General features: G+C 42.7%; 1 protein-coding gene across 4 annotated transcripts; it reads left to right on the top strand.

Moving 5' to 3' along the window:
* The first annotated feature begins 662 nt into the window (after positions 1 to 662).
* On the top strand, positions 663 to 25,900 carry trim66 (tripartite motif containing 66). 4 transcript variants are annotated; one of them, XM_045708525.1, is made up of 19 exons: positions 663 to 944; positions 11,894 to 12,002; positions 12,075 to 12,148; positions 12,942 to 13,155; positions 15,386 to 15,515; positions 15,810 to 15,926; positions 16,243 to 16,357; positions 16,767 to 16,913; positions 17,094 to 17,211; positions 17,366 to 18,171; positions 20,085 to 20,300; positions 20,977 to 21,127; positions 21,583 to 21,661; positions 21,761 to 21,950; positions 22,196 to 23,178; positions 23,423 to 23,555; positions 23,739 to 23,813; positions 23,914 to 24,066; positions 24,281 to 25,900. In XM_045708525.1, the coding sequence occupies exons 3-19, from the start codon at positions 12,140 to 12,142 to the stop codon at positions 24,512 to 24,514; spliced, it is 3,870 nt and encodes a 1,289-aa protein (XP_045564481.1). In that variant the 5' UTR covers positions 663 to 944; positions 11,894 to 12,002; positions 12,075 to 12,139; the 3' UTR covers positions 24,515 to 25,900. The 4 variants fall into 4 exon arrangements, with proteins under 4 accessions (XP_045564481.1, XP_045564482.1, XP_045564479.1 ...); XM_045708526.1 differs by having other exon boundaries at positions 11,891 to 12,002; XM_045708523.1 differs by having other exon boundaries at positions 664 to 944; positions 11,894 to 12,148.
* Positions 25,901 to 27,669: the final 1,769 nt, after the last annotated feature.

Here is a 27,669-nt window from a genome sequence, read left to right as displayed (position 1 = left end):
GGCAGCATCATGCTGTGGGGATGTTTTTCAGCGGCAGGGACTGGGAGACTAGTCAGGATCAACGCAAAGAAGAACGGAGCAAAGTACAGAGATATCCTTCATGAAAACCTGCTCCAGAGCGCTCAGAACCTCAGAATGGGGCGAAGGTTCACCTTCCAACAGGACAATGACCCTACGCACACAGCCAAGACAATGCAGGAGTGGCTTCGGGACAAGTTTCTGAATATCCTTGAGTGGCCCAGGCAGAGCCTGAACTTGAACCCGATTGAACATTTCTGGAGAGACGTGAAAATAGCTGTGCAGCCCATCCAACCTAACAGAGCACAACTGTATTTTTGTAGGGTCAAACCCAAGGAGGCTGTAATCGCTGCCAAAGGTGCTTCAACAATGTACTGAGTAAAGGGTCTGAATACTTTAATTTTATCTTTAATACATTTGCAAAATTTCCCAAAACTGTTTTGCTTTGTCATTATGTGGTATTGAGTGAATATTGATCAGGGAAAAAAACTATTTAATTCATTTTAGAATAAGACTAATGTAACAAAATGTGGAAAAAGTCAAGGGGTCTGAATACTTTCCGAATGCACTGTACACTATCTAAACCAGTGGTTATTAAAATCAATCTGGTTTACAGTGTGATACACAAACAGGCAGACAAGACGGGGCAAGTTTACACATACATTCATTGGCTTCTGCATTAAAAGGTGTTGTATCACCATTGGATCTGTGATGGTGCATATCATCTGTCAGATGTTCTGTGTTGAGCTGTGGGATGGCAGAGCAAAGACGGTCAGCTGAAAAATACCAGAAAAAACGATTGGGATGCAGTTATACATTAGACCAAAATTAGGGTATCCCTCACCAGACGCCCATGCCCGTGGCTGACGTGCCCGATGCCTTCTAGTTTCGGTATTTTTGGTGGGCTAGGATGAATAACGGGTTGGGTAAGTTAAATATGATTAAAACAATAGCTTACCTGTACTGTCCTATCGTGATACTGTCCTGTCATGGTATTATGCTTGCACTGAGTTACCAGGCAGGCACAACTGGATTTTACGGTGGAACATTAAACATATCGACAGCATATTTTAAGCTTGAATAGATAGGAGAAATAGGCTAGTCATAATGTTACCGTCATAAAATGAATGTGAAATGTACGTGTTTGGGAAGATATTTGTACAAAAATGCATTATGACAATAAGATTCACCGAAGATCAAATGTGTTTGTGTGTGGGTGGGTGGGGGGGATGTGTGTGGTGGTGGTTGTGGTGGTGGGGTGATGTGAGATTTCAGATGGGAAGTACCGTTTTCCCCGAAGAAATAAACGCATGTAAGTCTCACGATCAAACACGAGACTTTGTAACTCCAAAATATTTGAGCTGGACAAAAGAGCGACATCCAATGGATGGAGAGGGGATAGCCTGCCTTATACTGTGATGATCAGGATAAGGTAAAAAGTCAAGCTTTGGTCATACTTGACTTGTGACAGCCCTTCACTATCGTAGGGTAGGCCTCGGTGAGTATATTCTGTATCGCAGTGAATATACCAGTAGCCTACAGTCCATTTCAGATTCGTAAACATGGTCATAATAATAATGTAGCCCGTCCTAGTACACTACGTGCGCACTGACACTGAAAGCAATTGTCATCACATAACGGTAGTTTATATTGTCTGACCCTGAACCTTGCGGACGCACTGCTAAAGCGAAAGTTATTGCGTTTGAGGTATGTTATTAGCAACTATTCTGTTTTGTATCTTAAAAACGATATTGTAATGCATGATCTTTTGGACAGCAATACATGCGTAAATAATCGAATGGATTTAGGTGCGGCTCTGTTGACTATTGAGTAGCTCAAATGATGCGCATCCTCTGATACTGTATGTGAGCCAAGATTTCAGCAATGTCATATAAACAACAAATCGATACCAGTTAGGTTACCATTATATTTTGATTACAACAGGGAATGCGTCAGTATAATTAGACTAGATTATATTACACAATCTATCTGTATAATTTTAAAGTCATTGATTCACCTGCTCCTTGTCTATCATGATGAAAATCAGATATTTGCACATAGCCATGTATCATAACTTGTTTTAATTTTAACAACTTGATATTTTACAGAAAATGGTTGAAACAACAGCAACCACGTTTGCATTCATTGATCAGGCTCAATACACAATTAATATACATGATGACAATGACAGGTTATCAGTGAGTGACATTGACCTCTGTTAAGTGTCAGTGTGGCCGGTCTGTATAAAATAGGGCAATAATACAATCATTTCCCCACACATTGATTCCATATTGGGAGGTTTAAAAGATAATTATGCAATTTCATAAAAAGAGAAATGCCCTGCAATTCATACCTGCATATCCACATATTATAGCTCTTATTGCCAGTAGAAACATGAACAAGCTGGGAAGTGTGTAGTCCCCCGAGCATACAGGGCCACCCGAGTGGCACAGCGGTCTAAGGTACTGCATCGCAGTGCAAGAGGCATCACAACAGACCCGCGTTCGATCCCGGGCTGTATTACAACCGGCCGTGATTGGGTGTCCCATAGGGCGGCGCACAATTGTCCAAGCGTTGTCCGGGTTAGGGAAGAGTTTGGACGGGGGGGGGACGTTACAAGTAGGCCATCATTGTAAATAAGAATTTGTTCTTAACTGACTTGCCTAGTTAAATAAAGGTTAAATAAAACAAAAATAATAATCATTCCAGGGAGGTGTTAGTGAAACACAGGGAGGTGTTGCACTGCTATAAAGCTGTTATTGACAGACAGCCAGGGAGTGGTGCTCACATTCCTTCTCACAGGAAACACATAGCAGCTCTCAGAGAGCCCCCTCAACACTCATCATCACTCAATAGAAAAGACCCAATACTTGGATGGTGCATCAGGATTAGGGGTCATAATGTAAAGAAAAGTAGCCTAAACACATGCAGATACATACAGTGCCTTCAGAAAGTGTTTACACTCCTTAACTTTTTCCTAATTGTTTTGTGTTACAGCCTGAATTGAAAATTGATTACATTTCGATTTTTTTGTCAGTAGCCTACACATAATACCCTATAATGTGAAAGTGGAATTATGGTTTTAGACATTTTTACAAATTAATAAAAAATGAAAATATTAAATTTATTGAGTCAATAAGTATTCAACCCCTTTGTTATGGCAAACCTATTAAAATGTGTTTATTAAGTCACATAATAAGTTGCATGATTTCTTAATGACTACCTCATCTCTGTACCCCCACACATACAATAATCTGTAAGGTCCTTCAGTCGAGCAGTGAATTTCAAACACAGATTCAACCACAAAGACCAGGAAGGTTTTTCAATGCCTCGCAAAGAAGGGCACCTATTGGTAGATGGTTATTAAAACTAAACAGACATTAAATATCCCTTTTGAGCATGGTGAAGTTATTAATTACACGTTGGATGGTGTATCAACACACCTAGACACTACAATAATACAGGCGTCCTTCCTAACTCAGTTGATGGAGAGGAAGGAAACCGCTCAGGGATTTCACCATGAAGTCAATGGTGACTTTAAAACAATTACAGAGTTTAATGGCTACGATAAGAGAAAACTGAGGATGGATCAACAACATTGATTCAGGACATAAAGTTAATTGCATTCCCAAATGTTTTGCAGTATTACTTTATTGCCTTGTTGCAAACAGGATGCATGTTTTTGAATATTATTATTCTGTAAAGGCTTCCTTCTTTTCACTCTGTAATTTAGGTTAGTATTGTGGAGTAACTACAAAATGTTATGTTTGGGGCAAATCCAATACAACACATTACTGAGTACCACTGTCCATATTTCAAGCATAGTGGTGGCTGCATCACGTTACGGTATGCTTGTAATTGTTAATGAATGGGGATACAAAAGAAATAGACCAAAAGGCAAAATCCTAGAGACAAACCTGGTTTAGTCTGCTTTACACCAGACACTGGGACATTAATTCACCTTTCAGCAGGATAATAACCTAAAACACAAGGCTACACTGGAGTTGCTTACCAATAAGACAGTGAATGTTCTTGAGTGGCCAAGTTACAGTTTTGACTGAAATCTACTTGAAAGTCTTTGGCAACACTTGAAAATGGTTGTCTAGCAATGATCAACAACCAATTTGACAGAGCTTAAAGAATTTTAAAAAGAGTAATGGGAAAATATTGCCCAATCCAGTTGTGGAAAATTCTTAGAGACTTACCCAGAAAGCCTCACAGCTGTAATCACTGCTAAATGTGCTTCTACAAAGTATTGACCCAGGGGTGTGAATACTTATGTTAATTAGATATTTATGTATTTCATTTTCAGTACATTTGCAAAAAAATCTAAAAACATGTTTTCACTTTGTCATTATGGGGTATTGTGTGTAGATGGATGAGAGAAAAAAATCTATTAAATCCATTTTGAATTTAGACTGTAACACAACAAAATGTGGAATAAGTGAAGGGGTATGAATTCTTTCTGAAGGCACTGTATCACTGTGTACATGGATTCACTATGCCTGATTTTGAACAGAGGACCGCAAGAGTACCTTCAGTGATGAGAGTGCTCAAATGATTTAAATTATGCATATCTTTTATGATTTTTTTATATGCTATTATCATTAATTCAATACGGATACATCTCTACCACAAGGCAGATTCCAAGGAAGAGTATTGAACACATTTTTCTCCTGTAGGCTATGTAATGAGATATGGACTTAAATACACTTTAAATGGGTTGCTGTGAATTTGACAGTAGCGTACAGGCAGCTCGGTGGCATGTAAGGTTCTGTATTTCATATTACAGTATTATACATATCAAAGCAAGTAATGTGTAAAAAATAATTCGGTAAAAAAGAAAATGCTACAGTAATCGAAAAATAATGAATGAATGGGTGAATGAAATGAATTGAGGGAGGGGTTTGTATTTCACAGTATTATACAGTAATTACAAGAGATTGCAAACAGGTTGGCTGCTAGGTAAAGTGTTTACACATTACAGTATATTCATGAATATTTTGCGTTTTATATCACTTGCACTTCTAGTGGCCTTAACAAAGGCTTCCAAACTGGCAGCGACTACAGGGCCAAACAGACCAAAAGGACATGGCAAAATGCTCAACCATTTAAGGTTTTGGACTTGATGCCACTCCAATCTGTCCCCTATACAAATTGATGGGGCACTATAAGGAGTTAAATTAGTACAGCCTTCTCACTCATTTGTGTAACCAATATAGCCTATGACAAGGCATGCCTCAAAATACACTACATCACCAAAAGTATGAGGACAGAGGGCGAACAATAATAATTTGATGAATCCATTTAACTGATGTGAATGCATAATTTTTATATCAGTGATGATGATACAGTATTCATCTCTCAGAGTTAATAATGAGAAGGTATTTGTCTACAGTTACAGTTGAAGTCGGAAATTTACATACACCTTAGCCAAATACATTTAAACTCAGTTTTTCACAATTCCTGACATTTAATCCTAGTAAAAAGTCTCTGTCTTAGGTCAGTTAGGATCACCACTTTATTTTAAGAATGTGAAATGCCAGAATAATTGTCATGTCCTGATCAGTAAAGGGGTATTTTGTTATTGTAGTTTGGTCAGGACGTGGCAGGGGGTGTTTGTTTAGAGTGTCTCGGTTTGTTGGTCTATGTGCTTATGTAAGGGGGGGGGGGGGTTTGTTTAGAGTGTCTCGGGGTTTGTTGGTCTATGTGCTTATGTAAGAGGGGGGGGTTTGTTTAGAGTGTCTCGGGGTTTGTTGGTCTATGTGCTTATGTAAGAGGGGTGTTTGTTTAGAGTGTTCCGGGGTTTTTTGGTCTATGTTCTATGTTAGTGTATTTCTATGTTCAGTCTAGTCTATCTATTTCTATGTTTAGTTCATTGGATTGACCTTCAATTGGAGGCAGCTGTTCCTCGTTGCCTCTGATTGAAGGTCCTATGTATAGGTTTGTTTTGTAATGGGATTTGTGGGTAGTTGTTTCCTGTTTTGTGTCTGTGCACCTGACAGGACTGTTTAGTGCCGGTCTTTGTTTTGTATACGTGATTTGTTTGTTTTTCCTTCTTTTGAGTTAATAAAGAAGATGAGTATACGCGTTCCCGCTGCACCTTGGTCTAATCCTTATGACGCCCGTTACAATAATAGTAGAGAGAATGATTTATTTCAGCCTTTATTTTTTTCATCACATTCCCAGTGAGTCAAAAGTTTACATACACTCAATTAGTATTTGGTAGCATTGCCTTTAAATTGTTTAATTTGGGTCAAACGTTTTGGGTAGCCTTCCACAAGCTTCCCACAATAAATTGGGTGAATTGTGGCCCATTCCTCCTGACAGAGCTGGTGTAACTGAGTCAGGTTTGTAGGCCTCCTTGCTCGCACATGCTTTTTCAGTTCTGCCCACACATTTTCTATAGGATTGAGGTCAGGGCTTTGTGATGGCCACTCCAATTCCTTGACTTTGTTGTCCTTAAGCCATTTTGCCACAACTTTGGAAGTATGCTTGGGGTCATTGTCCATTTGGAAGACCCATTTGCGACCAAGCTTTAACTTCCTGACTGATGTCTTGAGATGTTACTTCAAATATCCACATCATTTTCCTGCCTCATGATGCCATCTATTTTGTGAAGTGCACCAGTCCCTACTGCAGCAAAGCACTCCTACAACATGATGCTGCCACCCCCGTGCTTCACGGTTGGGATTGTGTTCTTCGGCTTGCAAGCCTCCCCCTTTTTCCTCCAAACGTAATGATGGTTATTATGACCAAACAGTTCTATTTTTGTTTCATCAGACCAGAGGACACTTCTCCAAAAAGTGCGAACTTTGTCCCCATGTGCAGTTGCAAACTCTAGTTTGGCTTTTTTATGGCGGTTTTGGAGCAGTGGCTTCTTCCTTGTTGAGCAGCCTTTCAGGTTATGTCGATATAGGACTCATTTTACTGTGGATATAGACACTTTTGTACCCGTTTCCTCCAGCATCTTCACAAGGTCCTTTGCTGTTGTTCTGGGATTGATTTGCACTTTTCGCACCAAAGTACGTTCATCTCTGGGAGACAGAAAGCGTCTCCTTCCTGAGCGGTATGACGGCTGCGTGGTCCCATGGTGTTTATACTTGCGTACTATTGTTTGTACAGATGAAGGTGGTACCTTCAGACTTTTGGAAATTGCTTCCAAGGATGAACCAGACTTGTGGAGGTCTACAATGTTTTTTTCTGAGGTCTTGTCTGATTTCTTTTGATTTTCCCATGATGTCAAGCAAAGAGGCACTGAGTTTGAAGGTAGGCCTTGAAATACATCCACAGGTACACCTCCAATTGACTCAAATGATGTAAATTAGCCTATCAGAAGCTTCTAAAGCCATTACATCATTTTCTGGAATTTTCCAAGCTGTTAAAAGGCACAGTCAACTTAGTGTATGTAAACTTCTGACTCACTGGAATTGAGAGACACTGAAATAATCTGTCTATAAGCAATTGTTGGAAAAATTTCTGGAAAAATAAAAAACGAGTTTTAATGACTCCAACCTAAGTGTATGTAAACTTCCGACTTCAACTGTATATATACCACAGTAGGTTGGTGGCGCCTTAATTGGGGAGGACAGGCTCATGGATTATGTGGAACGGTATCAAATACATCAAACATATGTTTTCCATGTGTTTGATGCTATTACATTCACTCCATTCCAGCCATCATTATGAGCCGTCCTCCCCTCATCAGCCTCCATATATACACTACATGACCAAAAGTATATGGACACCTGCTCGTCGAACATCTCATTCCAAAATCATGGGCATAAATATGGAGTTGGTCCCCCCCCCTTTTCTGCTATAACTGCCTCCACTCTTCTGGGAAGGCTTTACACTAGATGTTGGAACATTGCTGCGGGGTCTTGCTTCCATTCAGCCACAAGAGCATTAGTGAGGTCGAGCACTGATGTTGGGTGATTAGGCCTGGCTCACATTCGACGTTCCAATTCATCCCAAAGGTGTTCGATGGGGTTGAGGTCAGCCAGTCAAGTTTTTCCACACCGATCGAGACAAACCATTTCTGTATGGACCTCACTTTGTGCACAGGGGCATTGTCATCTAGGGAAGGTGGGACGAAATCGTCCCACCTACGTAACAGCCAGTGGAATCCTGTGGCGCGTTATTCAAATACCTTAGAAATGCTATTACTTCAATTTCTCAAACATATGACTATTTTACACCATTTTAAAGACAAGACTCTCGTTAATCTAACCACACTGTCCGATTTCAAAAAGGCTTTACAACGAAAGCAAAACATTAGATTATGTCAGCAGAGTACCCAGCCATAAATAATCAGACACCCATTTTCAAGCTAGCATATAATGTCACATAAACCCAAACCACAGCTAAATGCAGCACTAACCTTTGATGATCTTCATCAGATGACACACCTAGGACATTATGTTATACAATACATGCATGTTTTGTTGATATTTATATCAAAAACCAGCTTTTTACATTAGCATGTGACGTTCAGAACTAGCATACCCCCCGCAAACTTCCGGTGAATTTACTAAATTACTCACGATAAACGTTCACAAAAAACATAACAATTATTTTAAGAATTATAGATACAGAACTCCTCTATGCACTCGCTATGTCCGATTTTAAAATAGCTTTTCGGTGAAAGCACATTTTGCAATATTCTCAGTAGATAGCCCGGCATCACAGGGCTAGCTATTTAGACACCCAGCAAGTTTAGCACTCACCAAAGTCAGATTTACTATAAGAAAAATGTTATTACCTTTGCTGTTCTTTGTCAGAATGCACTCCCAGGACTTCTACTTCAATAACAAATGTTGGTTTGGTTCAAAATAATCCATAATTATGTTCAAATATCCTCTGTTTTGTTCGTGCGTTCAAGACACTATCCGAAGTGTAAAGAAGGGTGACGCGCACGACGCGTTTCGTGACAAAAAAATTCTAAATATTCCATTACCGTACTTCGAAGCATGTCAACCGCTGTTTAAAATCAATTTTTATGCCATTTTTCTCGTAAAAAATAGATAATATTCCGACCGGGAAACCGTGTTTACATTCAAAGAGAGAGAAAATAAAAACATGGGGTCGCCTCGTGCACGCGCCTCAGTCTGATTGTCCTCTGATAGACCACTTACCAAAGGTGCTAATGTTTTTCAGCCAGGGGCTGGAATTACATCAGCTTTTTCCCGGGTTCTGAGAGCCTATGGGAGCCGTAGGAAGTGTCACGTTACAGCAAAGATCCTCAGTTTTCAATAAAGAGAGTCAAGAAGAACAAGAACTTGTCAGACAGGCCACTTCCTGTAAGGAATCTTCTCAGGTTTTTGCCTGCCATATGAGTTCTGTTATACTCACAGACACCATTCAAACAGTTTTAGAAACTTTAGGGTGTTTTCTATCCAAAGCCAATAATTATATGCATATTCTAGTTTCTGGGCAGTAGTAATAACCAGATTAAATCGGGTACGTTTTTTATCCGGCCGTGTAAATACTGCCCCCTAGCCCTAACAGGTTAATAAACAAGAAAGGGCCATCCCAAACTGTTGCCACAAAGTTGGAAGCAAAGAATCGTCTAGAACGTCATTGTATGCTGTAGCGTTAAGATTTCCTTTCACTGGAAATTAGGGGCCTAGCCCGAACCATGAAAAACAGCCCCAGACCATTATTCCTCCTCCACCAAACTTTACATTTGGCACTATGCATTCAGGCAGGTAGCGTTCTCCTGGCATCCGCGAAACCCGGACTGCCAGATTGTGAAGCGTGATTCATCACTTCAGAGAATGCGTTTCCACTGCTCCAGAGTCCAATGGCGTCGAGCTTTACCCCACTCCAGCTGGCATTGCGCAGGGTGATCTTAGGCTTGTGTGCGGCTGCTCGTCCATGGAAACCCATTTCATGAAGCTCCCTACAAACAGTTATTATGCTGACATTGCTTCCAGAGGCAGTTTGTAACTCGGTAGTGAGTGTTGCAAGCGAGGACAGATTCTTTTTAGACGCTGCGCGCATCAGCATCAGCTTTCTCGTTCTGTGAGCTTATGTGGCCTACCACTTCGCGGCTGTGCCATTGTTGCTCCTTGACCTTTCCAAGTCACAAAAACAGCCCTTTCAGTTGACCGGGGCAGCTCTAGCAGGGCAGAAATTTGACGAACTGACTTGTTGGAAAGGTGGCATCCTATGACAATGCCATGTTTAAAGTCACGTACTGAGCTCTTCAGTAAGGCCCTTCTACTGCCAATGTTTGTCAATGGAGATTGCATGGCGGTGTGCTCGATTTTATACACCTCACAGCAAAGGGTGTGGCTGAAATAGCCAAATCCACTCATTTGAAGGGGAGTCCAGATACTTTTGTATATATAGTGTATGTTAATGAGCCAGAAACAACAATACCATTCACCCACTAGCGGTCAAAAGGTTTTTGGTGCGCCAAAGATATGGTACTGTATTCTGTGGGGTGCAAATACAGTACCATTAGAAATACAGCAGTTCTTTCCCCGCCCACAACATTTTCCCACAATGCACCATAATTTACAGTATGCTGCAGTAAAACGTTTCAGAGTATTGATAATACCCAAAATGACCTTAAAATGTACAGTTTTCCATTACAGTGCACAGTACAGGGAGTGGTTGAGGAGTTTGGCCAGAGAAGTAATGAATATTTACAGTCACTATGTAGATAATTGTCTGATCAGGGAAGTGACATTGGAGTGGTTTTTCACTTGGATCCCATCACCTCAGTGTTAATGGATGTTACATAGGTGTGCTTTCAGGGGAGACATCACCAGTGAAGTTTCTATTATTGTGACATCTCTAGAGATGTCATGCTTTCAGGCTGCCTTTTATCCAGTACCAACCTCACTTAGCAGGGCAGGAGAGCTGTCCCTCACAGAGAGGTATAGTGCTAACACCTTTCTGGTTTAAAAGCAAAATGGGGAGTATGAAAGGGGAGGAGGGGGGTTTAAAAAGCAGGAGAGCTGAGTGAACAAGAGGCGGGGTCCGCTAGGTTTGACTAATTGTGTTTTAAAGTGGGTCTTGTAGCACACAATGGGGAATGGGATGGTTTTTAGCTCCCCTGTGAAGCACCAGAGGATGAGAAAGTTGTCAGATTTGTAGGTCAGGCTGCAGGGGTTGGTGTTAGGCAGACTCAGAGCAGCAGCAATGATGGTGTTTTGATCTTGATTTCGCATAGTGAGGGTGTCTTACTACTCTTTGCCACAACTCTTTCAGCATTACAGCAACGGGAGGAGTCATATCCCCCCTTCTATTAGTGTCACTTTTTGCTGATGCATTTTAAGACAGTTCACACATGATCCTCCTCTCTAGTACTGTATATGGATTGTCTTTCTAGCCACAAAGTTAGTTTTGTATCCTTGCAGTGTGCCATTCCTTCTCTTCTGCAATACCGTGATAAAGATCTTAATTGATTTCATCGTTTTAGAGAGAATAGCAGGAGTGTTTCCTACTCCCATCTGGTGCTCATCAGAGCCTGACCCGGTTATGGTGTGCTACGTGAGCATGTGTGGCTCCAGAGGGACCTGTCCCCTCCTTGTGCTGATACAGGGATGTAGAAGGAGGTCACCAGCAGCCCACCACAACCCAGCCCACCACAGCCCAGCTCACCACAGCCCATCCCATCCCAGCCTGCTCCACTCCCGTTTGCAGTGCTTACAATTCCCTCCAACATTGTAGGTCATTCGGCCTCTCCTTCCATTTTGGGAAGGGCTTCCGGGGATATTTCGCCCTAGAAAAAAAATAATTATCGTATCTCCCTAATTCCCAATTATTATGCACAGGCTTATTTAAGAAAAAGGATTATGTTTTTTTGTGTGTTAGAGAGGATGGATTTGAATTTGACACTCCTCTCCTTCTGTTCTGTGAGGAGTCCTACACACAGATGAACCAGGCGAGGAGAGGAGAGCTCAGCACGCAGGCTGTCATGTAAGCCGTATTCTCTGGGGCCACCTCTCGGTGCACGCTGCTTCCTGCCGCAGGTAAAAGCTTCAGTGTGAGTGCTGCTGTGCTGTGTGTGAGCGTCAGGCTGTGCTGTCCTCTCCCTCCCACAGCGAGAGCAGCTCTGCTGGGTACCAGCTCTACCGTTCACTAGAGGACACATTACCCCAGTGCTGACATGGAGAAGGTAAGGCGTTCTTTCAACGTTCTATTAACATTCCTATGACACGGCTGACACAGATTACCTCAACTCTCTTTTTTCCCCACAAGCAGATTTTCTATTCTACTATTGTTTGTGCCTCTGTGTGTAGAGGCAATTGCAGAAATAGAATGAATGTATATGCGTGGACTTATTATTTGCTGTCTTAGCCCGAGGGTATTCAGACTCTCTCAAGTCTTTGATGTGCTTCAGTGTATTTCTAACAAAGTGAATATAAATATTTTTCCAAATAACTCTGAGGGGATAATGTTAACTGTTAACTGTAATATGATGAGGATGAAAAGATACACAACATGTTCTAAAAGAAGAAAGGATAATCCTGTGCAATTGGCACGACTTCAGTATGACCTGTTTTGTTATATTTTTGCAGCTGTATTTTGATATGTGATTTCAGTACATTTTATTTGAAAGTGCACTTCATTCTGTGCTACTAGTTGTCTTTAAGCTGCATTAAAAGGGAAATGAATCAGGTGGTTGAGCAGCTTGTGTCTGTGACTCTCAACATGGCTTCATTTTGAGGAACTTGATCGAATGCATCTGACATTCTCTGGGAATAGCTCAGAATGTGTGAGCATCGACACAAGTAACCGCTCTGAGGAGTGTGATTTAGCCCAAAGTACAGAGGGAGGTAACACAAATACTTCTGACATATGTCACCCCATCTTTATATCAGACGACCTTGCTGTTTTGTGTGTGTGCTTGTGTGTGTGCGTGCTTGGTGTGTGTCAATACATGACAGGTCTTCTCTTGTGTGTGGCAGCGTTGCGCAGAGTGCCCAGAGCCCAGGCTAGCCCAGAGCCTGTGTACATTCTGCAACAAGTGGCTGTGCTACCAGTGTACAGACATGCACCAGCACCAGAGAGCCACCCCTCAGTGCTCAGACCTGCACAAACACCAGAAGCCCACTACCCAATGTGCCGATCTGCACCAGAGGGACCAGATGTCCCCCAGCTCCCTGCCGCCACCCGAACCAGGCAAGCATCTCTCTTTCCCAGACAGGTTCCCCCATCCCTCACTGCCTCTCCAGTCTCCACATTCGGGTGTCTCTGGCCGGCTGGGTGGAGATGGGCTTCGTTTCCCCGGGGTCGTCATCAGACCTGTTTTTCTGTTTCTTTGTTTCAACTTTTTCCCATGTTTGTTTGTTAATCATGTCTCAGTAGGAATGATTGTGATGAATTATGCATGTAGCCTGTAATGGTTGGTGGTACAGTAATGGTTCCTCCACAATTCCTTTTATCATGTGGCCCACATTCAGAGAGCGAACACTCTGAGAAGGATACTATTTTTGTAGCAACAGTGTGATATTATTTGTGGATGCTGAAAAGTACGTTTCTAGGTCTCTACTCTTGGATGCTGAAAGGCGAAATCATACTGTAACTCTGTGATCACATCTCACCTCTATTGCCACCTCTAAGTGTTGCTGTGTTAGTGTGTTGGTGCTTTGTTTTTGTGTTTTGGTGAGAACATCAGTTTGAAGTGTTGCGGGTGAGAAAGCGTAGCTCTGCAGGCAGGATGTGGTCACTCAGCTCTTAGCACTGGGGCTGTGCTATGCAGTGCACAATAGGCCTTGTGGAGAGCATTGTGCAAAAGGCACTGCTCATTGGAGTGGTGTGTCCAGCAGAGTGCAGTAGGGTTGCGTTCAGCAGATAGCTATGTTCAGCTGAGACTTTAGTCAGGCTCTGTGGGCCTGTGTGCAGCAGTTTGCATATGAACTGTGATGTGATCGTTATGTTATAGGGTTGTGTTGAGCGCTGTACTGTTCTGTTGAGTCAGTGTTTAGTTGACTGTACTAACTAGGGCCATGCTTAGGTGTGTGTGTGTGTGTGTAGCAGCAGTACTGTGTATTGTTGGGGGCTGTGTTTACTCATTGTGACCCTGTGGTTTCCTGCCCCTTCTGGTGTGTGCGTTTGTGTGTGTGTGCGTTTGTGCCTGCGTGTGTGTCTGTGACTGTGGGAAAACCTTCTGCATCACCCCAGAGTGTAGACATAGGACCAACTTGAATGTGTACAGTGGATAGCCATCTGAAAATCACCCAGTCTTCTGAGTCAACCCCTCATAACAATGCTTAGGCCTGCTCCGAGTGCAGTGCACACAGTTTCATGACACAATCATTACCCAAGAGGGAAAATAAACACCAGCATCAGGATATAACAATTTGTTGTTACTGGTCTCAAAAGTCAATTAAAGGCTTCAGTCAATTTGGGTCCAGTTTTGAAGTAAATAAACTAATGCCACATGGTGATTGCTTGGACTACGTCCCAAATGATACCCTATTCTTACATAGTGCACTACTTTTGGCCAGAGCCCTATAGGGAACAGGTGCTATTTGGGATACAACCTTAGTGTGAGGAAGTAATAACTTTGGGCAGGAAGTCTCATATATGCTGCATAAGAATCACATTTCCAGCTATTTATACAGATCATTTGCATAGAGTAGGAACTCTCATTACATTGCAAATGAAATGACTAATGCTGCATTTATTTTTAAAACATGGCCGTTTATGCATGCACACATGAAAGTAATTTGTTCTCTAGCAGCATTTGTTACTGTCTACATCCTGCGGTGTGAAGGTTTTGTTTGATTCTTCAAAAGCCAACCGAACTAAGTTATTAATCTAGATTGGCACTGGTCTTTCATTTCTCCGATCAAAGACCTTCTCTCTCTGTCCTATTTTCCATCTGTTTACCCATTCTTTAAGCCCAGAAATATTTACTAGATTTAAAGGATGCCATATTTCCCCAACCTAAAATAGTTTTGGAATGATGATGATACTGAATGACTGTTAACTTGAGGCCAATATCAGATTCAATGTATTTTCCAACTCTAAAATAGAGTAGAATGAGATTGCAGATAACATTTGATTCTAAATGAAACAAAACTCAAAACTAAACAGGAAACATTCAGAGAAATAGTAGTTTGTCTTGTAGATTGATTTAAAAATAGAATAAAACGTTCATGTACCGGTACATAAATTGTGTGCTGCCAGATATGAATGTTATGCAGTTGCCCTTTAGTAGGCTGCTTTTGTTTACATGATGTCTCTTTGAACATTTGTTTGCATGATATATCTTTGTGCATTTAGCAAATAAATTTACAGCACCAATTCCTCCCAATACCTTTAGCTGTACGTGTGAATTGCTTGTTTAGTCCTTCTCTGTGGTAATGCTATGCTTCTCTCCCCCCTCCCGCTCTCTGCCCGGCAGGCCCTGGCTTGTGTGGCCGCCCCCTCCTCATGTGCCACTCTCACAGACAGGAGCCCTTGGAGCTCTTCTGCGAGTCCTGTGACCTCATGTGCTGCAGCAGCTGTCACCTGTCCGCCCACAAGAACCACAGGTCAGTCCTTAGACACGGCACAAGGGCATTACAGTGAGGGGTTAACAGCAGGTTAAAAACCTCCTGCATTGTGTCTGGTGCATATCTTCAACCTACCTAATTCTAATTCAGTCCATATGATACATTGCCCTGTTGCCTGTGATTTTGCAGCGCATTAGTGGTCCCAAAAGTCCCTAACGTCATACAGTAACTAGCCCTCAAGGAGATGCTTTAAATGAAAGGGTGTAAAGCGGTGAGGTTAAGTGGTGTTTCTATTGTATTATTTGACCCACTGTGATATCTGTTTGTCCTCAGGCTGGTGCACATTGGAAAGGCCCTGCAGGACCAACAGTGGCAGTTTGAGAGCCTGATGGCTCAGGTGGAGGAGAGGAGGTCTGCAGTGGAGAGCACAGCCAAACAGATAGAGGACAGGTAAGCACCGCTTGTACAATACATTACAGACAGATGTGTAGAATGATCAAGAGTATACACTGATCTCATAAAGCAAATGTAAAGCCAACAGCTGGTGGTCTCAGATACCTGGCTCAAATTTACCAGAGCAATGTTGATGACATGTATATGTCCTCTCAAAGATCATGTACAATACACTCTCCAACTCTGAATGAAATACCCATCTAACATTTGAAAAGCATCCAAGTGCAATAAAGCACGTATACACCACAATCCATCAACTGTTTTGGTTTCTCTGTCAGTAATCAGAATGTCATTTTCCCTGTGTTCCTCTCAGGCTGCACGGTGTAAAGGTCACGCAGAGGAAGGCTGAGAACCAGATTAAAATGGCAAAGATGATTATGATGAATGAGCTGAACAAACGGGCCAACCTATTAATAGAGCAACTGGAGGTAATGACTCTCTCTCTCTCCCCTCAGTCTCAATGTTTCCAGGGGCATTCATCTCGTCTCTAGCTGACCATGAATGTACATGTTCCCAATCAGGAGCGCTCCCAACATTATCTAATCAGTTCTGACCGCTCGCAATGGAGAGGCAATAATGATCTGTCAAAAAAGCAGGGATCTTAGGAATGAAATCCGGTGAAAAACAAGCCATTGATTAGCCCCTCTCTTTCCATCTGTAATTCACTCTCTCTGTGCCAGCAATTACACGTGAGCATGTTTCTGTTTGCCTGTGTGTGTGTGTGTGTGTGTGTGTGTGTGTGTGTGTGTGTGTGTGTGTGTGTGTGTGTGTGTGTGTGTGTGTGTGTGTGTGTGTGTGTGTGTGTGTGTGTGTGTGTGTGTGTGTGTGTGTGTGTAGAAGATCTCAGAGGACTTCCAGCGGCGTCTGGAGGACCAGCTGCAGGGGGCGATAGAGATGTGCAGCCAGCTGGACCACGTGCAGAACTTCATCAGCTGGGCAACGGCCCACCACCTCAAGAACCCACTGCTCTTCAGCAGGGAGCTGGTAGGTCTGAAGGGACAGAAGGGTGGGCTTGCAGGTCAAACACAAGGCCATTTTTTTGCCGCTTGTAAAATGCAAGGCCATTTTCTAGTCTCATTTAAAAACAGAGAAAGAAAACATTTTTGGAGTTGATTATGGAAAAAAGGTAATTTGGGCTTTTACATTACGCCTGTCCTCCTTTAGATTTCTCTCCAGATGCAGCGCCTGCTTGAACCCCCACTACACTCAGACGCCTGGCTCCCTGTGAAGATTAAGTTCAACTGGGATGCCAGCTACTGGACTAAGCAGATCTCAACTTTGGGTAAACTAAGGCTTAAATGACTTGGCTGCAGTAGCTTGGCTGCAGTGACTGGTTGTAAACTGGTCGTATGTAATTATTTAAAGTGTTGCATTTAATGCCGTCCTACTGGAGACCTGGCCTTATTCCTAAACTACAAGTATCTCTGTTGTTCTAGGTCAGCTCACTGCCGAGGGGGGAAATCGCTCCTACTCTGAGGGCCTGGCCTTCCCCAGCATCCTGAGGCCCCAGCCTATCACCTGCTTGTCCCTGCCATCTGTGTGCCATGGAGGGCGGGAGCAGAGCTGTGCCTTCCAGGCCTGCTGTCAGCCCCAGATGTGCTGCCTCCACTGCATACCCCCACAGCCAGCTGTGCAGCTGGACAAGACCCAGCGGGAACCCAACCCCTACTCCGCCAGGTGTGCCCAGTCCACCCTCAGCTCTCCCTCCCTGGCCCTGCACCAGAGTCAGGTGCTGAGGTGCTGGGGCCCTGACAATCCTCCAGGTCCACCAGCTGTGGTGCCCTCCTCCATGCAGCGTCCCCAACAGCCAGCGCATCTCCCGGCTGCTGACCCAGGCCTGCTCAGCTCCAGCTCCAACAGTAGAGGTCTAGGACTCCAGCCCCCAGCCACAGCACTCTACCAGCCTCAGATTCAGCCGCTTCCCGAAACTCATGCACAGCCAGCCACAGATGGGGCCAGGGAAGGCCAGGGCCAGCAGGCCAGCAGAGAGAGAGAGCAGACTCCTGGGCAGCCAGCTGTGGACAGAGAGGTGTTGACAGAGCAGATCCAGGAGGGGAGCAGGGAGAAGACACATGTACAGACAGGGGTGGACAGAGAGGTGCTGACAGACGGGATCCAGCAGGAGCAGCAGCAGCAGCAGCTCCTGGCTCCCCTAGTGGCCGAACTGACAGTGGAGCAGCAGGAGGAAGAGCAGCAGGAGGCCAGGACTACACAGCCATCCAGAGACTGCAGAGATGGCAGGGTGAGTTGACCAAAGCACACTATGATGAACATTGTTTCTTCACATCAGAGATGCTTAAACCATATCAACTTAGTAAAGCTGTCCATGTTTGCTCAGCGATAGTGCACTTTTGGCCCACATTGGAGCTCCCCCATTGTTGTCTGTTGACCTGAGAGTTGTATAGGTCCCACAGCCTCATTTCTCTTTCACTCTGTTCACTCCCCAGTGGTCACACTTGTCCCTCCTCATTCTCTATGGCCTTATAGACCTCACCACACACTCTGAGCTCAAAGGTGTCAAAACACACGGTCTTGCTCACAAACACCTCTCAGACTCACAGTAACACACATGCCTCAGCTCTGCCTCACTTCTGGCCATGCACACATACACGCACACACAAACCACAGGTCACACACCTGTCCTGAGGAGAATAGAGCAAGGTACAGCCATTGTTTCACTTCGGTTGTGCATTATGGCAGAATAAAAAGCCAATGGGTTGAGGGAAGGCTGGATACAGTAAATTGGTTTCATGGTGTTATAATTGAAGCTCAAAGCACATTGTACCGCAGGGAGCTTCGCGTGATAGCAAGTCTTAAACCCAGGCTGACAGCAGTATTTCCTGTGTCAATATCTACATACAGCGGATATTGAAAGAATTCTGGCAATAACTTTGTTTACGCCAAATTATCAGTCACAGTGGTTGACAGCTGCCCTGAAAACAGAGGGTGCTACAGAAACCTGACTAGCTTCCATTTGAAGAAGGGACTATGCTTAAGAAAGAGGCACACTAACACAATCAAAGCACCAGCTATGCTGAAATATATATTTTTTTAAACTTAAGTGCAGCATTGCAGTAAAGCTAAAAAAAGATTCTACTGTTTATTATTAGTATCCTTGGTACCAGGGATTGAGCAACCGAATGATCACCGATCAAAAATGTTCCTCCTGCATGATTACAACAACAGAGGCACATGATTTCCACCTTGCCAAGACACAGTGAGTGAAAGTGAGAAGAAAAAGCGCTTGGGCGCAGCCACATACGTACTTAACCTGGTAATAATGAGACACTTGGGGAATTGGTGGAGCTGGCAGGTTGATTTCAGCACTGGGTACACTTCTCTCAGATACATCCCTGTCTTCTGTCTCGCTCCCTCTTCCTCTAGAAGAGGATTATAGCTTTTTTCTCCACATTTAGACTCCTTCACACCTCTCCTCGGGGCGCGGATCAGGTAAGTGTTTTAACCGAGTGGTAATTATGAGCACATGCTCTGTGTCAGCTGGTCTAAATCTCCATGGTGTGTGGCGCACTGTGAGAAATAAGACAGAGAAAAAAAGGGAGGGAAGGAAGGAGAGGTGAGAGGAAGAGGAGGGGCGAGAGGTAGAAGAGGGGTGCTGAGACAGGCTAGTGCTCGAGCTTTGTCAGGCGTATGGCTGCATTAGCACAGGGACACAGTTGCTGGGGGCTTTTTGGAAAACTCACATTAGTGAAATGATGATGAGAGGAGAAGACCAATGGAGGAGAGACAGAGAGTCTAATCTGTGATGTGCTAATGCCGCTTATTCAAAGGAGCCTAGCTAACGCACTTCTGATGGTGGATTTACATACGATAATTGGTGTTGTAACTAAGCCCTTCATTATCAGTAGAATAACGGTGTTGTGAGCAGTTGTGTGGGCCATCTCTCGCTGAAATGAATGGGCTTTGTAGCGATTGCGTTGTTTTTAATCAGACAGGCAGGGCTCACAGAATGGATTCTGAGTGGCGTCCTTCGTGCGTGCATGTGATACTGAAGGTTGTTCCGCCACACACCTCCCACCACCGCACTGTCTCTCTGTCGCTATGACATGAATAGATGCACCTGTGTTGTATGATGCTCAGTCAGCAACAGTAGAGTGTGTTGAGGCAGTCTGCCTTCGTGTTTCTGTGTCCTGACAGAGATCCACTTCACTGGAGATGTCTGTGACGACCCATGGGTTCAGTGTTGATGCTCAGAGCAGCAGGCCCAGCTCACTGTGTGGGAGGAAGAGTCGATCCCAGAGCATCCCACCAGAACTGGCAGGCCCCTCCAGCAGCCCCTCCACAGACAGGCCCCTGGGGGCCACCCACAGCCTAGCAACAGCAGCCGTGGAACGGGGACGCATGGCACACCAGGTAACCTATTAATAACAGAGACCTGCTGCCATAGAGATCCTATAATTCATGTAATTCTATACAAAGAAAATAACATTGTAGAAGAAAACAATATTCCAAATACTGTATCTATTACAATATGTCAGTTATTTTAAGGCACAGTCTCAGCAGTTTTGGATTTGATTTTAAAGGGATACATATAAATGTGGTAGAAAGGTTTGGCTCTCAGACTTAAAACCTTGTTGTTGTTACACACATGGCAATGTAAATTCTTTGCAGAGGGTAAAAGACATTACCAAAAAACAGAACTGATGCAGCAATGAGTCCATTTGCTTTTTTTGCAAACAAATTGGACAAAGTTGCTAGTGTTGCTGTTTAAAGGTACATTTATCTGATGACAGATGTATTATTTTAATTGCATTCCAACAAAATTAACTTTTTGGGTCAATCAGATTCTAGGTTTTTGGCGGCAAAGCCTTTTCTTGTTTTTGTCTCTGCAGTTGACTTTGTAGCATGATGTTGTACAATACTCCTAATGTTTTGTAACAGTATCTGGTTTATCTTACTAAACACATTCCTAAAGCTAACACTAAGGTGTCCCTTCTCCTTATTCTTACAGACTTTGGATGTAAAATATGGTTGGTGTCTGTGCTTGATATAGTAGTTGATGTTGATTATGACTGATTCCCTCCCTCAGCATGGTTTTATGGATCTCAGGCGGAGGAGGCTGTCTTCTGATGGAGTGATACGATCTGTGGCCTCCTTGGAGAGGTCCTTGGCCACTCCTCCCTCCAGAGGCCAGCCCAGCCTATGCCTGTCGCCTTTGACCATCTACAAGACAGAGCCTGGTACTGAGCCACTTACTTCCAAATATTACACATTTTTCATTTATTTATTATAATACAATATACATTTCTCAGATGATTTATTTATTTATGTATACACTGTACACTGCAATTCAGATCTAGCTGGCAATATTGTACACCATGGCAATAATAAACAACACATCTCTCTCTCTCTCTCTCTCTCTCTCTCTCTCTCTCTCTCTCTCTCTCTCTCTCTCTCTCTCTCTCTCTCTCTCTCTCTCTCTCTCTCTCTCTCTCTATATATATATATATATATATATATATATATATATAACTGTAGATGAATATGTTCTGATTATGTAGTAACAATATGCTCTCATATGAACACATGACCACTGAGAGATGTATACAGTATCATCATCACTAATATCCAAAATTCTGCTTTCACATCAGTTAAATGGATTCATCAAATGATTATTATTTCTCCTGTTTACCAGATTATGTCTATGCATATGATGAGACTGGGCATGACATCAAAGGAAAATGCAGAATACCAAGAAAGACTCCAGACAACAGGTACCTTCTATTTAAACATCACACTAATCTTTAAAAAAATAGTAAAAAAGGGAAAAGCAAAAGTTATGTTGCTTCACCACTTCCCTCTTCATACATCAGTGACAGAGAGGTTCAGAAGGAACCTGGGAGTTCCAGTTCCAAGGTTCCTGTGGTGTGTTTGGAAAGGCTGAAGATCCTGGTGTCTCGGATCCCACCACAGGGGCGGCGACAGAGTGACCCTCTGCCAGACACTGCAACAGAAAGGACCGGACCTGTTCCACAGAGGGGATGGAAGGACAAGATGACTGAGGTAGGCTCCACTAAAACACCGTGAACTCTCTTCTCTTCCAGAAAGTGTATGATGTCAGATTATACTAATTTCAAACCACAATAAACATTTTGTCTGAACTAGTTTTGTCCACCAGCTGGTTCTTATAAGCAGCAGCAATTAGCCCAGAGAAGAGGCTAGGTCTGAACTAAATTGCAGTGTGTTTCAGATCAGGGTATAATACTACTGGCATGTTCTAAATGTCAAACTCTCTACTTTGTCTACAGGGAATATCAAAAGAAGCCAAGGTCGCAACGGTCAGCCCGTCTCTGGATAAACAATACTTAGAGAGACACACTATCAATCAATCTCTCCCACCTCCAGTAATCAATGATTGGCCTGAGCATGGAAGACACAGTCCTCACAAAGAGCTCACACTGCAAGTACCCGCCACTGATCTTGTATCACCCCCACCTAAACCTTTCTCTGCACCTGACCTTGACTCTGACTCAGATCCCAGGTCAATCTCAGAAACTGTTTCTGACCCTGAACTGGACTCGGACCCACAACCAGAATCAGATCCCCAGCAAGAGTCTGATCCACCAGCTGAGTCTGCATCGGAGGCTGATCTGGAATCAGTTGCTGATGAGGAATCTCCTGATGAGGCTGCTACAGAATCAGAACCTAGTGTGGAATCAGAACCTAGTGTAGAATCAGAACCTAGTGTGGAATCAGAACCTAGAGTGGAATCAGAAGGTAGTGAAGAATCAGAGAATGGTTTAGAATCAGAGAATGGTGAAGACCTGGATGCTGATGCGGAATCAGAGGCAGATATGGAATCAGACCTCCAACCTGATTCTGGCTCAGACCCCCTTTTTCCATCTGAAACACGTCCGGGATTAGATTCAGACCTGGAATCAGACTGTGCACAACCCCCTGAATCACAAGGGTCTGCAGAATCTGGACCAGATCTGGAATCGGAGCCAGACTCAGTCCCTGACCCAGCCTCTATCAGTCCTGACCCAGCCTCTCTAAGTCCTGACCCAGGAGTGGAGTCCCCTCCAGCCCAGAGGGCTCTGCCTGCAGACCCTGGTCCACAGAGGCATTGTGAAGGAGCCGAGCAGGCCCTGCCTGGGGAAGAGACCATGGAGATGGAGAGTGAAGACTTCTGTGCCGTGTGTCTGATTGGAGGAGACCTTCTGTGCTGTGACCGCTGTCCCAAAGTCTTCCACCTGTCTTGCCATGTGCCCGCTCTCCTCAGCTTCCCCACGTAAGTCATCTAATCGCCATAAGTCATAGACTGGGTCCCAAATGGCATCCGATTCCCTAAATAATGCATTACTTTTGACCAGGGCTCATAGGGCTCATAGGGCTCTGGTCAAAAGTAATGCACTATACAGAGAATAGGGGGCCATTTGGGACACCTCACTTCTCTCATCCATCAGTCTTGTCTACACTACTGCTCTGTGGTTAAGGTTAACCAATGTCTGCCTCTGTGTCCTCTCCCACTTCAGGGGTGACTGGGTGTGTACCTTCTGCAGAGATATCCAGCAGCCAGAGGTGGAGTATGACTGTGAGAACCAGAGGCTGGCTGCAGAATGTTCAGGAAAGCCATTGCCTCATGGGCTCTCTGCTTGTGACCAGAGAGTAAGAATTATTCTTCATTATCGAAAATTTGAATCAACTGACACTGGACTCAAAATATTACTGGTAATGACCAGTCAGTAGTGTCAAGGAGGGCTCAATGTCTTCTGTAAGTGGGGTTTCACACCTACTAGTTACAGTAAATGTTATTTATCGTAAGAAATCAATGTTGTCCCCCCTCTGTAGAAATGTGAGAGGTTGACTCTGTTGATCTGCAGCAACATGCTAAGTGTTCCCTTCCATGAGCCGGTCAGTCCACTGGTAAGTGATCCCAATCTTATTCTTAATCAGCATGTTAGTATTCACAATATTCCGCAAAAACACAGTGATTTGGTTTAATAAAACCTGTTTTGAAACCTAGGCTCGCCACTACTACCAGATAATCAAAAGGCCCATGGATCTGTCTGTGATCAGGGCCAAACTCAGCAAGAGGAGCACTCACCACTACTATTCACCTGAGGAGTTTGTGGCTGATGTCTCCCTCATGTTCAGGAACTGTGCAAAGTTCAATTATGTAAGTGATATAGATTAATAATAATATTTTAGTGATAGAGGTTAAACTGTATATATTGACCACTCTTTCAGTGCTACATTGCAAATGCATATTTCATTGTATAATTTACATTATTAAATGTCTCACAATGCAATTGTAAGTACTGATCCGGGTCACAGTAGTAAAACCTGAGATGAGCTGTGTTAAATTTCTGGTTTCTCTGTCTGTCCTCCAGCCGGACTCAGAGGTGGCCCAGGCAGGTCGCAGCCTGGAGACGTTTTTCAGCTCCAGACTCAGGGAGGTGTTCCCAGACAGGGCCTTCCCTGCAGCCGAGGACTCCGACAGCGATGAGTATGACGAGGTGTACAGAGCAGCTGAGGGAGGCTTCCCCTGGCCAGAGAAGAGAGAGCAGTGCCACAGAAAGAGGAAGAGGAGGCACTCTCTCAACTGGAGGAAGCATAACTTCTAGTTGTAGGCAGTGTGGCAGAGCCTATCACTGGCTATTTTGAAGGACAGTATGACATGATATTGCACTGGACGTTTCCATCCAAGAGAGGAAGCTGAGTTTTTATGAAGGGATTGTATGTACATATTTACATTTTGAGAATTGTACTTCTTCATTATAAAGGTTATCTGCTTTTAATTTGGCCTGATATTTGTGTCAAATATTATTGTATAACTATAATCTGACATACATCTTTATACTTATTATGCCTTTATAAACTGCGTTTCTGGTATTTGTTTTTTGTTTCAGAAATATTTGGAGATTCTACCTATATATGTAGATTCTCTATCATATATACAGCAAAACCTATAAGGTCAGTATTGATAAATGGTAAACATATTTATAAATGTTAAACTCTACATTATCATGTTTTATATATTAATATTGAGTGTTTTTAGTGGCTAAATGATTGCAGGCAATTAGTAAATACAGACTATTAATGTTAATATTTCTGTCTTGCATTTTATATATATATATGTATCTCTGTCCTATATGCACTTAAAGTACAGTATAGAACGTTATGTACGGCATCCTTTTTTTACGGTAATGATTTGAGTGACTGACAGAGGGCGCCCTATCTTCAGCTGCAATGACTGAGAACAAAGGAAAAGGTTAAGTTCATATTGAACCAATGGGGTATTCAAAGAAGATTAAGATAAATATAAAAATGAACATACCTTTAGTTGAAATTGCCACAATAGTATTGCAAGGCACGTATGCTTTAGATTTGCATTTATTAAATCCTAATGAAATTATATTTCATTAGTATAAGGCCAGTATTAGTAATGATTATTTCTCAGGCTTAATGGGAGTGGAAGGTATGTGATCCAGTGTGAATAAGTAGAAAGACTTGGCGAAGTTAAGAGTGACTTAAGAGGAATGTTATGTTATTTCAACTTTCTGTAGTTTCTATGTAGAATGTACATGTTAGTTTTTCATTTATGTAAAATGGCTGCTGCAGTATGGTAGAGCTGGCTGTATTTTTTTAAAGGTTGCTGCAAAATAATAGCTTAAATTAACTGTCGGATCAAGCTAAGTTTGCTATTTGAATAAACAAACGGACTTAAAACGATTGTAGGTATTTTTTCTCTGTAGTATTTCATTTGGACTTTTCAATATGGAATATCTCTGCTTCCATCTCTAATATTGAATCCTAAAAGCTACAAAGACCCTCTCAGAGTTAGCTGGTATCAAGAAATGTCCATTTAATAAAGAACAGTTGAAAGGAAAAGTGCTGTATTTGAAACGGTCCTTGATATTCTTCTACGTTTCCTTTTGATTCCTTATTTCTATTCTGTCTGAAGTTATTTTTTGGGGTTATGGAAATAATAAATGGGGGATTTGACAGAATGGGGTTGTGATTAGTTGTCGACAGTCAAGTGTCAGTCAGTGTCCCACCTCTTCTCCATATGGGCGGTGTTGCTGTGGACTTGACAAGATGCAGGATGGGTTGCCAGAGCATCAGTGGGTATTAGTGCAGAAGACTTCTCAGGATTGTGAGTTTGTTCAAATATTTAATTTACATGAAGACATGAAAGAAAAATAATCTCCTAAAATAACCACATTTATGTTGATGTAAGCTATTTCACAACTTCTTTCATCTTCCTTTATTTACAGCAGCTAGTCATATCCAAGAAAGATAACATGCCTTACTAAATATTTCATGGAGATAAAAAGTGTTTAAAAGTTGCTGTGTCAGCCTACCATGCAAACTTTCCTCAAAGTCCTGATTCTCTGTTTGTCCAAGACTTTTCCTACCTAAAAGTAATTTTCTCTTAATGAGTTATAACATTATGTGTTGCCTGGAACCCTTCAAATCATTCACTTTGAGTGTAATCTTCAATTAAAGGTGATTCACAGGGTCCTTATGGTTGCTTATGGTTGAGGGCAGTGAATGATGTATGATTAATCCTGGCTCCCTTTGAAAACCACCGGCTAGCCCCGACCAATTTTCTAATTCAATTATCCTCGAAAGTCTTGATTGAACCATCATGCAGACATTAAAGCATTCCACACTGAAATGTTTCACTAAAGGCACAAGAATAACAGAGCAGCCTGGTGTATTTGTGGTGGATGCAGGGCCAGCTCTAGCCTTTTGGGGGTCCTAAGCAAAATATGGTTGGTTTTACAACAAATTTCCTGAAATTCTACACATTTTGAAATAGGGTGGATTTTATTTTGTTTTATTTTGAGGCTAATTTCCTGCAATTCTACGCATTTTGCCATGACTTATACCATGTTAATATGATATCTGAGTGAGAGTGACTAACAAAATCAATTGAGGCACCCTGGGCATGTGCCCTGAGTGCCCTGTCGGCAATTCGAACATGATTATGATAAGATATACTTTATTAGTCCATGCAAGATGGAGATTAGTCTTCTGCTTTTATCCAACCTGATATTACAAGAGAAAAACTGCTGATGCACAACCAAATTCTGAAATTGCACCTTGTGTTTTCTACTATTCTAACTCTCAACAGGAACTTTTAGTTGAGTTCCTGAAATGATTTATATTTTATTTTAAAAATGTGAATTGGGGTCCCCTAGCGGTCGTGGGGCCTTAAGCGCTTGCTTATGTCGCTTATATCTAGGGCCGGCCCTGGCTGGACTGTAATGAGCCTGATTCTGTGAGTGGTGAGCAGTGAGAAGCGGTGCTGTCTTGACTGTGGGCTAGCTAGCAGCAGACTGGTGGGTCTTCGCATCACAGAGAGGGGAGTGATCTTTTGGACAGCTCAGACATTTCCATCATTGACCGTAACTAATTTTCTCTCGAGATGCAATCATGGCAGCCTATTAATAATGATAGGATCATCTTAATGTGGGGGAGTCTGGAAAATACTTTAGCAGAGTTGTGAGCTATGGAAGTCACAAGAAGCAACAAGATGTTAAAACACACTGTAGTCTTGGCAAAACAATCTCATATTATACTAACCACCATCATTAAGTATTAACTAAAGAATACGATCTACGCTCCTTTCATACTCTCTCTAACCATACATTTTCATTTTTTAATCAAGGAAAAGCGTGATGGATTTAATGGATTTGCATGTCCAATGAAATACTTTTTTGTTGGACTCTCAATCCATGTAGTTAGGCCAAAGAGGTGTCTTTCAAAAGTT

This window comes from Salmo salar, chromosome ssa26 (genome assembly GCF_905237065.1).
Source record: "Salmo salar chromosome ssa26, Ssal_v3.1, whole genome shotgun sequence".
In the NCBI taxonomy this organism is placed as follows: domain Eukaryota; kingdom Metazoa; phylum Chordata; class Actinopteri; order Salmoniformes; family Salmonidae; genus Salmo; species Salmo salar.
Note: the sequence above shows the minus strand (reverse complement) of the source record. Positions and strands in the feature narration are given on the sequence as shown.